The sequence below is a fragment of the Ixodes scapularis genome, unplaced genomic scaffold (assembly GCF_016920785.2).
Source record: "Ixodes scapularis isolate PalLabHiFi unplaced genomic scaffold, ASM1692078v2 PGA_scaffold0__279_contigs__length_252992795, whole genome shotgun sequence".
In the NCBI taxonomy this organism is placed as follows: Eukaryota; Metazoa; Arthropoda; class Arachnida; order Ixodida; family Ixodidae; genus Ixodes; species Ixodes scapularis.
In genome coordinates, this window is record NW_024609835.1 from 174,115,241 (window position 1) to 174,127,804 (window position 12,564).

The 12,564-nt window shown below is 46.4% G+C and overlaps 1 protein-coding gene across 1 annotated transcript in view; it reads right to left on the minus strand.

Moving 5' to 3' along the window:
* LOC8025461 overlaps positions 1 to 11,978 on the minus strand; it is a 35,345-nt gene extending 23,367 nt beyond the window's left edge. The window contains exons 1-2 of the mRNA XM_029980667.3: positions 11,771 to 11,978; positions 3,837 to 4,318 (exon numbers count right to left, since the gene is read on the minus strand). Coding sequence (XP_029836527.2) covers positions 3,837 to 4,318; positions 11,771 to 11,946 — 658 coding nt within the window. The 5' untranslated portion in view covers positions 11,947 to 11,978. The remainder of the gene's footprint in view (positions 1 to 3,836; positions 4,319 to 11,770) is intronic.
* Between the last annotated feature and the right edge of the window lie 586 nt (positions 11,979 to 12,564).

The window sequence follows — 12,564 nt, forward strand, 5'->3', positions numbered from 1 at the left end:
AGTGGTGGACGGCTCAGGAGCGCTGCTGCTCGAAGGCTTTTGTGCCAGAAGTGCATCATACACAGCCTTGTGGCATTGCTTTAAGTGGCGCCGGAGTTTGGCAGCGTGCTCTCCGGAGAGCCGCAACCCACATACTGACTGGTTCTTGTCAGTGTCGAATTTGAAATGCGTCCGCACCGGGTTCTTCTTCGGCCGCACCATCTTGAGATGAAGCCGTTGGAGCCTATACAAAAAAATTGGGGGCATCCATTTTATCGAAGCTCATTTTAGCGAATACCAGTTAGAGACTCCCGTTTATGTGCTGAGGAACTGAGGCAGAGGAGACAAGAGCGTGCAGGGACGTTGGAATGCCCAGTTCTGGTTGTTGTGATGAGTGGGTACACATAAAGCTAGCTGTCTTTGTCTCCACTGCACTTGTCAAAGGCACTACAATGCGGAATGCCAACTTCTGGCTTTCACATTCGAACACGTTATACAAGCGCAGCAGAGACAAAGGCTACCGCCTTTGCCTCCACTGCACTTGTCGAACGCGTTAGAACGGGAAATTCTGGCGTCCGCCGTTTGGCTCTCGCATTCTAACGTGTTCGACGAATGCAGTGCAGACAAAGACAGCTAGGTTTAGGTCTACCAACTAATTATTTCAATCAAAGCTCAGCGTACTGACGTCCCCATGCACTCTTGTTTCATTCTCTCCCTTAGTTTCTCATTGCGTACAATCCCTTTATAAAAAAACCCAGTTTAGAGAAAATGACGATGAGCTTTTCTTTTAGCAAATTCAGCTGCAGCGAAGCGGCGTGTACGGGTGGGCCTGGTGGGACAAAACTTTTTGTAATGAGCCTCATTTTTTCTAAACCGAGCTTCAATAAACTGTGCCCATTCTCTAAAACGTGTTTCAATGAAAGGGCGTTCGACCCACCGTAGTAAACCCCAAAAAGAGAAAAAGTGCAGAAAATTAGCTTGGGCTACCTACTAGGTTATCTCATCCACTGTGCAGCCTGGCCAAACAAGCTCACAAACTTCTTACTTATTTTAAATTCCTACACTATGTGATCTCCCAAAAATATGAATGCCATGAGAAATATATGATGTAATAAAACAATGTGGGATTTCCGCCTAACTGTTACAGCTGAGTGCAGGTAAGCACTGATTGCAGATGACCGAGTAGATCCAGGACCAGGAGTGCAGATGAGCGCCATCACATTTATTTGCGAGGTTTTTTCATTCCGAATGCCTGTCAACGGTGCGCCTCTTTTCTTTTATACTCATTTTATGGCGCAATCTCGAAGGCGGAAGCCCTGTGCGTGCGTAGTGTTTCTTCGGCAACGATTTCCTTCTTGCCACAGAGGATACGAATCACGCGGAAGGCATGCAAATATTCGTGAAAGGCCTGGAGTTTTTCACGCTAGAACGTTCTTCATCTTCCTCTGGGTCTCACGGTAGCTTCGCCAGGGTCGGATCTTGGCTCTGTGAGGCTCTTTTCTGGTTTTGTTGACCGGTGTTCCTTGCCCTCTCCCTTTCTTGCGGGGATTCCGCATGTTGGCTGCGTGAGGAATCAGGAGTCTCATAGAATTTTCCAAGTCTTTCCCGCCAGCGGGCGCGCACCAGGGCAAGAGCTTGAGAGCAGCTCGATTCAGCAAACGCCTTTTTACCGACCCCAGTTTATCGAATCGCCTCATAGAGAAGCTCAATTTAAAGAAAAGGGCGATGAGCCTTCTTTTAACGAAATCAGCCGCTGCAAAGCGGAGTGTACGGGTGGACCAGGTGGGTTAACATTTTCGTAATGAGCAGCCGCAGACTGTTGGGGGGGGGGGGGGGAGTTAACATGAGGTCTAGTGAGACACGCATAAAGTAGGAGATCCTTTTATTATTTAAACAGTGTCTCCTTTTCGATAAACGTCATTTTTCTAAACTGAGGCTCCGCTTTCTCTAAAACGAGCTTCGATAAAACGAGCCAGTTTTTTAAAACGTGTCTTGATGAAATGCCGTTCGATCAATTGTAGTAAACCCGAATTTGATGCTGCATTGTTGTTTCTGTGGTGGCTCAATGCATCATCCCGTCGACACATGGCGGCGGCTTTCTGCCGGGCGCGTGGGCATTGTGAATTTGAGCGGCTCAGGCGGATTCTGTGACAGTCAGTAACAGCTGCTATTGACCTCCGTCTTTGTAAAATATACTTACAAAAATATTTGCGTAAGTGGAAACACCTTGCCCGTCAGCACTAATTAAGCCTTTCAAAATTTCCGGTGCACAGCAGTTGAAATAGAAGCGCAAATTTGCGCCCAAATTGTTTGGCAAACCAGTTCAGAACGGTTCTTTTGTCTTGCTCTGGTTCAGGTTCAGCTCCAAAATGGCACTGAAGACTTCAGTTCGAACTCTGTCCCGAATCGGAAAAAATAAGCGTTTCAGTTCCGGTTCGGCTTCGACAGCCTGGCGAAAAGACTTCCGATTCCTGTCAACTTTGTTATAATTAGGTCCAACTGTGCCTTTTCCCTTCAAATTCCAATGACCCAATAAGAAATGTGTGAACCTGATCATTATTAAAACTAGGGCATTGATGTGCTTAGCTGCAGTGGGCCTTTAAGCAAGCCAATGTCCTAAACCATACACACACACCACTGTACGATACAAGCCAGGCAGTTTTAAAATTGGGAAGGGTGCAAAATAAAACTCCACCCATAATAAGAATGGTTACCATCGTCATAATAAATTGTGGCAATTAAGAAAAAACTTCAAGCCAAGAAAACAAACAAATCCAAAATTACGCCACCACAGCGTAACAACCTACTACTTCTAATGCATTAGCTGATTTATATCTAGGCGCAGCACTGCAGTTATGCTTTCCATGTTCCCTTTTGAATTTACAATGACTGCGAGATAGTAGGGTCCCTTTTAGCAAGGATCTTCCCAATTAATATGACAATATGTCATACAAATACAAAAACCTATTCTCCCAATATCAAAAAACAGTCAAATATGGTCAAACCATATAAAAAATTATATAAAAAGTAGTGCTGCACTTTTAGATGCTTTGCTGTAGATTATGTCAAAATTTGATAGCATTTTGAAGTGATTTTCTTTAAAGGCCATACTCAGCTGATGAAATGAAGACAAACCAAATGCTCCCTCCTTAGCCCTCGGTCATAGCAGAATGAGCCTATCCTGCTTCTCTGTACCTAGCTAAACACCGTTTTCTCTATTCTAGTGTCTTATTGGAACGACGAAGATGCTGAGCCTATGCGGGCTGCCGGATTTGTTCATTGATGCCTTCTTCAGCCTGCTCCTTTCTTCCGCGAGGCACTCTGTAATCGGAGCACTTCCATCAAGTGTATTACTTTTATCATAGACCCCTTTCGAAAGTGTGTCTTTTATTGGAAGGTGTGGAATCCTTGCACAATGAAAGACACAAGCGCCAATTTCTTGCGTCTGATCGCTTTCTAGCCGCGCGAGCCCTCGCACAGGGGGAGCAAAAACCCAAGCTACCTGCTTGGGCTACTTGCACCTTCCACGGCGTTTGTTGGCAAAAGAAATGTTATTGCATTTAATTTAAGAATCATCGTTCCATAAATCTTGGTGTCCTGGTTTGGACTTCTTTTGGGGGACGCTCGTAATTTTGTTCTTTCTTCTTAAAAGATCTTTCTTCTGCGCATGTGCATTTGTTTCATGTTACAATCCAAATTTTTCTGGGGGTAGGGCGGAGGGGGGGGGGGGGCTGCGGGCGATTGCAGTTAATAAAAATATACTCAATGAAGTGGTTAAAATCCAGGCTCTTCAACAAGCTTGCTTAAAGACCACCCACACGATTTCATGTCACAAATTCCAAGGGGCAATGACTTACCAAGTCTGAGATATGAAGCCGCCTTTTCGTCCAGCTTCACAGTGGGGTCTTGTTCGCTAGAAAGCTGCTTCCTCCAAAGTTTGTACCAGTGGTACACCACGTTTGGGTTGGGATTGAGGGCGTTACTGGCTAGCCGCTCCAACGCGTTGTCTTCAGCAGAAAGCTTCTCTCTGTGGAGTGCCACGGCTTTGGCCACGGTCAAGCCGTCTCGGAAATAGCCGAGGAAGAGCGCGCGAGTGTCCGGCGTACTCCTGAGAAGTCGCTTCGCCTCAGCATCGTCGAGGCTGTGATTGTGATGCTGGCCGAGCTTGACCACTGCTGCCAGCGGGGTCGCCCGCTTGAGGAAGGGGTCATGTCTCTTGGTGTCACGGCTAACTTTCTTCACCTTGATGTCCACAAATGCCGGGCAGCCAGTCGAATGGCGACCGGTGGTCTTATGACGACTGCTGCGGTGGCACACCCACTTCTGGTGGAACACCATCCTGCAAAAAGACCACAAAATCTTTTCTTTTTGATTTTCCAATGTTTGAAGGACCCTAACTGAATAAAGTTGGCTCCTGGTGATCTCACACTCCGTAATCAAACATTGCCACTTTATGGCTATGCCTTCTAGGCACTAACTTTTCTTTGCCCAATTATGAACAATTGCTGCCACATGGGCCTTTATGGCATCAACTTTACTAACAAAAGATGAATGCATAAAAGATGAAGTTTGTCTGTTTCGTCAAAGTTTTCAAAAGTGGGTTGCTAACTTCCGAAGGAATGGAACACTCAATAATGCAAGGAGTGAAGCAATTCAATAGAATGTAACTTTGTCCATAGAAAGAGAATATGCATCGCCCATGTGTTAGAATTGGTCTTGGATGACGCAATGTGGGAAATGCTTCTCAGAGACTAAACTCGTAACAAAACACAGTCGGCTCTCGCTTGTGCATTCGTGAGTGTAACAAATAGGCTGCATAAGAATATCAATGTGCCTTTCTGCAACCGATGCTTTCAGCCTTCCAAGTCAGTTCGGGCAAAATACCAGCATGGCAATGGAAACTTTCAGCTGTTTACACTTGGTAATAAAGGCCTTGAGGATTGCATTATCCATGAGCCACGTTTCCACAAAGTGCAGGTATTTCATGACCTGCAATGTCAGAGTCACTAGCAACACATCATGATTTATCTCAAGTAGTAGTTTCGGAAAAAATAATACATGGTGACGCATGCTTCGAATTTGAATTCCGAGAGGCAGATTTCACCGTATGCTGAGCACACAATTTCTTTAAATCTTTCCCCTGCTAATATACGGAAAAAATTTTGTTTGAGAAAATGTTCCAAAAGCCAGGAAAATTCATGATTAAAAAATTGAATCTGACAGCACACAAAGGAACTTACAAAGAAGCAATGTTTTGCAAACCTATATGGGTAACATGACTTTTGATTGGTCTAGTTGGTTCATATTAAACATGATTAAAATAGCGCAAACTAGACAGGAACGAAAAAAGGCGCACGTACGACAGGACTGGCGCTGACTTTCAACTAAGTTTACTGCATCATCCAACCAAGCAATATACACCATCACCTGCCAACATAAAAAACACAAAAATAGTTATACTTTAAGATTACATGTCCACCACGTGCCTATCTCCAGATAAAATTATCAAGAAAAGACAATTCTTAGTCAATGAGACACACCGACAGCATGCGCTGACGCACATGTCTCCCGCTTTTTTGATAAAAAATGCCCCTATAATTTCCCTCTCTGTCTTGTCCTTTTCTCTTTTCAGTAACTTGGTCAATTTCAAAAACGGTTCACACCCACAGCATTGCTCAGTGTTATCATCAGCACCACATGTTTTCATCAGCATCTAAGTGTTATCAGCATCAAGTGTTGCACTAAGCAACATTTGTGCTGGATATACAACCTACGATCCAAAAAACATCTTTTGTCATTTGTCCGCTCCAAGTTTATAAAAAGAGGAATAGCCACAAATTGCTTACTGGCCCTCACAAAAAGTTGTGAGCACAAAATGTCAACAGGCTTCTATCTTCAGCTTAGGAAGTTAAAATCCATGGGGTCCCTAACATGCTACCATCAAGTGTTTGCATGACCCTATAACAGAAACTTAAAGGATCACAGAATAAAAACATACTCTAGAACAGATCAACAAAAAAAGAAATCAAATTGTGCCTTATATGCACAAGGTATTTTATAACTTAAAGAAGATAGCCGGTAGGCTTGATGTTAATCTCCTTTTTCCAGCTCCTTGCAAGCTTGGTAAGATTTGTTCAATGCTTAATGGGCATAAAAGAGCTCAATGCACAAAAAAAAAACATGCAATCACATACACTAACTGCACAAGTGGGGTTGTTTACGATATTCCTTTTAGCTGTGGCTGCATTTACATTGGACAAATGGGTCGGTGTTTCAATGAGAGCGCATTCGAGAATACTCTTTCAATACAAAGCAATTCGGGTGGTCATCTTGTTGAGCATGTTAAACAATGTGGGTGTAAACCGCTTTTGAAATTTACCAAGTTCCTGAAGAGAGCAAAGGACAAGACAGAGAGGGAAATAACAGACGCGTTATCAAAAAAGCTAGAGACAAGTGTGTCAGCATGCCATTGGTATGTCATATTGACAAAGAATCATCTTTTCTTGATGGTTTTATCTAAAGGCAGGTTCATGGTAGAAATCTTAATCTATAACCTTTTTTGTGTTTTTTATGTCCGCAGGCGATGGTATATAGTGCTCGGTTGGATGATGAAATAACTTAGTTGAAAGCAGGGGTGTAGCCGTGGAGTGGGGGGGGAGGGGGGGGGGGGGTTTATGGGGCTTCAGTTTCCCCACCTAACCCTCTTCACACCCCAAGTCATGGAAATCCCAGCCCCCTCAGCCCTCAGCCCCCCCCCCCCCCCCCCCCTCCAAAAAGAATTCCCGGCTGCGCCACTGGTTGGAAGTCAGCGCCAGTCCTGTTGTATACGAGCCTTTTTTCGGCCCTGTCCAGTTCGCGCTAGTTCAATAAAAAGCTAGATTAACTAAATGGCTTTAACTGAATGGCAGTAACTGTATGCCGGTAACTGAATGGAAGAGCCAGAGCATTGCCTTTCTTTTCTTTTTTCCGGTAACTGGATGGAAGAGCCAGATTCGTGGAAATGGAGCATGCTGGTTAAGTTACAATGTTAGAAGAGAATAACATAGAGGACGAAAACCGGACGATACATTTCTCCAACTGGCAGCGTACATTTATTTTGAGATCCGTCACCAGACGCGACAGTCACCGCACAGATTTGGAAGGGTTGAGGAGGATAGGGAAGGAAGGGAGGGTGGGGGGTGGAGAAAGGGTGGAGGTGGAGAGCACTAGTGGAGCATGAGGGAAAGGTCTTCGCTCAGAAGAATGGGGTTTGCATCAGCTCGTGCCTGGCCCCCATGTTGAGTGAGATCTACCTGTCCTTCGTGGATAGGCGGGTTTTCTAAGCCCTTGGAGTTCTTGCCCAGATCACATCCGTCTTCCAATATGTAGACGACTTCCTTATTGTTCACCAACCCACCTCAGATCCTAAAGCTATAGCACAGATATTCCCAGATAATTCGTCCGGCCTAAAATTTACCAGCGAGGCCCCTACACAGGACGAACTGCAGTCCTTAGATCTTCGCCTGCATGCCTCAGATTCCGGTATTTGCTGGTCTCCAGCAAAGATTATGCAAACTAGTGCTTCCCTTCCACAGTAACCATTCAAAAACGTCAAAAGCGGAATCGTTCAAAGCCTCCTGACCTTATCTTCAATTGAAATCATGCCCCCACCTGGTCTCAACAAGCTGCTCCCTACAGCTCACCCGCCTTATCAAGGCAAGCTACCCAAAAGACTTACTCGAGACCCGATTAAATTGCATTATGACAGCTCAGTCCACCAGCACACAACAGGGCAGGTCACGCGCATCCCGCTTTGCATGCGTTTTATACGTGCACAATGTTTCCCACAGAATCAAATCGTTAGCACTCTGACATGGCACGTAGGTGTTCTTTTCATGTCGCCTCAGGTTCTCCTCGCTCTGCAAGAAGGTTAAAAAACCAACTGCCCCAAAGGCATGCCCCAAGAAACATGCTACCAAGTTTGTTCCTTGTAGACAGGCCAGCAACTACTTGATCCCGCTCAAGTGTGAATCGCGATACATCGGTCAGGCAGGCCGTTGTCTAAACGACTGCCTGAAGGAGCACACCAACGAAGTAAAACAGGCGGCTTCCAACCCATTCCTCCATAGCCTCCATTCAAAAGCCCAGCACATCGGCTCCTGCCAGTCCTGCGAGCCAGAGTTTTCAGCCACTGCCACTGTTGGAACACATAGGCTGAGATACGGCCGCGAGATTATCGAAGCCTTCGCCGTGTGCCATTCGCAGCAAAACATTGGGTCCCCATCGCTTTGTCTATCCGATGCCGACGTGTCCTTTCTGTGCCAGAAATGCGACAAACGTAGGCGCCTTTAAAGTAAGGTCGCCCACATTTTAATCTCTCCTGAAGGTTACTTCTCTTACTATGCTCCCCCCCCCCCCCCCTCCCCCTCTTTGGCTTTGGGGTGCACCACCGGCTCAAAGACATGTTCCTCTTTCTTTCCACCTCCGCCCCCTCTCCACCCCCACCCTCCCTTCCTTCCCTATCCTCCTCAACCCTTCCAACTCTGCGCGGTGACTGTCGCATCTGGTAACGGATGTCAAAATAATGGCCAATGTGTCTGGGCCCGCATCGCACCGGTGCAGTGCGGTTCGTGGTACACAGAAGGCTAGAGGGGAGATCCTTCTCTCCCCGCCAGTCTTTCGTGTACTAAAGTGGAAAGAGTTTACTGCACTGAACGGGTGCGGTGCGGGCCCAGACGAATTGGCCATAAAAGTATGCTGCCAGTTGGAGAAACGTATCATCCGATTTTCGTCCTCTGTTATTCCCCTCTAACACCGTAAGAGTCAGAACATTGCCTTTCTTTTCCTTTTGCTGTTAACTCCTCATTGGTGGGAAAGGGGTATCATGCACAAAGATGATCCAAAGCCCTTTGGCAAAGCAGCCTTGCAGGTCACAAGTTTTGGGTGAAATATACTTTTCACTTGGCATTAGCAAAATATAGATCTTTCACTGAAGTCTGAAAAGTATGTGAGCCAGTTAGATAGTGTAAATGCATTCTTTTTATAATGTCAGCACCGTTTTAAAGTGGCTATGGACAATCAAAGAACAACACAGTGCTAATGCACGCTTCCTAAAAAGAGTGTTACTGCCGGCACACCGCCGTGCCAAGATTGATCAAGGTCACATGCCACACGTCGCTGCATCTCTCACAAAAAGCAATAGACACTTCGTGCGATACTTTCATCAAAATGGGAGACCATTGTCATAATTTGAAACCAGTCTCCGGTTTCGCCTGTCTCGACAGACGAAAAAAAAAGAAATACATTACAGGTCTCAAACCCACCTCACTGAATTTAATAGGCACAACCGGTTACATACACCACCCTCCTATACAACCCTCCCTGACAGCGTATGTTTGTGCAACCTTCCCCCATGAAACTGCATTGCCGAGCCCTCACCCAACTACACAAGCAAGGCCCCTCCATACAATGGCAGTTTCAAGGGCATAGCACACATTGGCTGACAATGCAAACAAACTCCAGATGATATACACATCTAAAACCAAAGATAAACAATCTTTTCCCCTCCCTTCCCTTCCATTACAAAAGCCAAAACGTCTGAGTTGCCAAATCTAGTGTGAGCAAAGGTTGGCTAAAACAATCCACCATTTTCGAAAGAACTGGTGCCACCTGTCAAAAATAGGGCTCAAGGATTTCTAAGATGAAACGATCAGTACCCTTAGAAGGGAGAGCGAAGAAGCTTTGAATGAACTTAGGTGCAAAAGATAAGGCAGTATGGGCAGAAAAGGAACTCTGGGGGAGATTAGTCTAGGTCAGTGCAGCCAAATGGAGCCAACAGGATCTACCTTTTTTGCCCAGCAGTGTGTCCGCACTTGATTGGACACACCCATACCTTCCGAACTTTCAATTTTCAACAATGGTCAATACCACTGCCCACAGGTGTACGATTCTGATTGTCTCCTCTAGAAACCCAAGCAGGCAAACAATTACTGCACTCTTCGGCATGTTTTGCTACTTCAGAGTTTGGAGATTCATTCTTAACTGCCCTCATACGTTCAAGTAAGCTTTCATTAAGCAATGTTTTATTAGCCCGACATAGGAGAACCGGCAGGCCATTGGAATGTCATGACAAAACATTAACCTCAAATTCTACGGGGATTTCCTTGTGCCGTTTCTGACAATCTTGTCAACCACCCGAAACTGGCGTTACCCAGTCAAAAGTGAAGACAACAATCTCCCTGAACCTACCACGAGCAATTGCCATCAAATTGTGCGAAAAATAGTGAAAAAACACAATGCATGCCACCTTGTCTTGTTTATTCCTTTTTTTTTGCTTTGCCACCAAACTGACATCCACTCCCCTGCTTACATAGGTACACTGTCTCGAAGCAACATTTTGCTCTACAAGTGGAGAGTGCGGTTACTCTAAGCAGTGGCGTCGGAACAGGCTGTCACTTTGACCCCACCCGCAGCCCCCAACATTTCTAGACTCCATTTCACCTTATGATGAACCACAGCAGACATTCCAAGCCATTCCAGCGTTGTAAACATTTCACGTGACCTGCACTCTGCTGTTCCCCTCCTGAAGGCTGTGTGACACTCATATGGCATTGGATAGGCTTTGATGGCTCATGGCATTATCTGCAGTCCATTGCAAGGTGAAACAGAGTACAGTCAACAATCCACCATCTTCTGAATTTCCAGTTTGAGTTTCTCAGGGTGAAGTTGTGTCGGCATGGTACAAGCAAGAGCGAACATTCTCTTTCGAGCAACAAAACTAGGTCCAATTGGCTCCATTTGGCTCCATTGGTCCCATTGGCTCAACTAGGTGGTGAACTAGGTCGAGCCCCCTAAACATAGTTATAGGTGGTATTCACTGGCGGCCATAGCTGGGTTTGCTGCTGCCGAGCCTATAACGGCGGCAAGCTTCCACAACGCTTCAAATACGACGCATACTGCGCACCATCAAGATTGTCTTTTCTGGGAGACCATAAATAAGAACTGATCCCGAGCATGCGCTGTGAGCATTCAACTCAAATATGGCGTCCAGTGAATACCACCTTTTGTGCTCTATGTGGCTCCTACCCTAGTCTCCGACAGGGGGCACCAGTTTTTCTGAAAGCGGTTGATTTAAGAGGAAACTATGCCTCCCTACTCCCGTCGCCTCCTCATCCCCCGAACATTTCCAAAACTAATGGGTCAGGCTGCTAAGGCCCCTTGGTGTCAGAAAAGCAAGAGGGGGGCCGACCACTCGACTGGCCCCTCTCGCCTCATTCGTGTAAAAGTGTTACAACCTAATCATAGTCTTCCCGCTATTTTTTGTTTTCGGACCCGGTATTCGGACAAATTAGAGGTTATAATTTCGTTGCTGCTCGGTGCCTGGGGGGCACACATATGTTAATTCTACCAGACACTCCAAGATGTCGCAGGCTTGTACAAAATATGGCGGAGCCTCTTCCGCAAGCGGGGCTTGGGCCGCCGGTGTAGCCACCGCGAAGCGGCGTGTACGGACGGGCCAGGTGGGTTAACATTTTCGTGGGGGTTAAAACGTGGGGTGAGGTGAGGTGAGGTGAGGTGAGGTGAGGTGAGGTGAGGTGAGGTGAGGTGGGGTGAGGTGGGGTGGGAGGGCGGGCGGGGGGGAAGTTAAAACGTGCTTTACTGATACATGCTGCAACGTAGGAGGCTCCGCCACATTTCGCAAGGGCCTGCGACATTAATACCGCTCCACAAACGTCGTTTTTGATCCTAAAGTTTGGAAAAGGGAAGCTTTCTTTTCTCTCGTATTGACCAGCGAAAAGTCGGTTGTGCATACCGCCGCGCATTGGCAGATCTCCAGTCGACGATCCACGATGTGTTTGTAGAATTACTGTAGCTGGCAAGCCACTCGTGAGCGTCTCCATCGGTGCTCAGGTTAACGCGAAGGACAGACACGTTTTCCGTGCTGTGCTCATGGTCCGCCTCACATTCAAAAGGCGTCGAGCCCGCCATAGCCGAGAGGAAAACAACTGAGAACTACCTCGCTGCTGAGAACACAAAGTAGCTAAAAACTCGTAATAGGCGGTAGCTTGCGCCGCCTTGCCGCAATGTAATTAATGACCTTGGTTGTTTTTTTTTCAGAGAGGATTCTTACCGCAGCGGACGCTGCGAGCCATCGAAGCCATAAAGACAGACGAAAACATATCGAGGGGCTTTATCGAAGCCAATCCCATGCCGTGTGCATCACACGTGACTTATGGAAGGTGGACAGCGCGTGCGGGGAGATTAGTGCTTATAGCGAGTTCGTTTCACACGCACTGGCACCGTTCGAGTTCTCTCCCAGAATGCATCGCACTCACAGAGTGTTGCACGGAAAACTGGACTCAAACTAGGCCACCATACTCAAACGAACTCGCCAAATGCACCGAGTGCATGGATGGATGGATGGATGAATACGGCTGAGCCCTTTGGATCGGGCGGTAGCTTACGCCACCTAGCCATTTTGTTTTACCATTTAAGCTTAGAATATTTAAATGTGAAATCTATATTCACTCCGCAGTGCAAAGAAAGTGAGGCTATGAAACCCCCTTGCCATCAGTGGATAAGAAAATACCTAGTTTTCTCTCGATT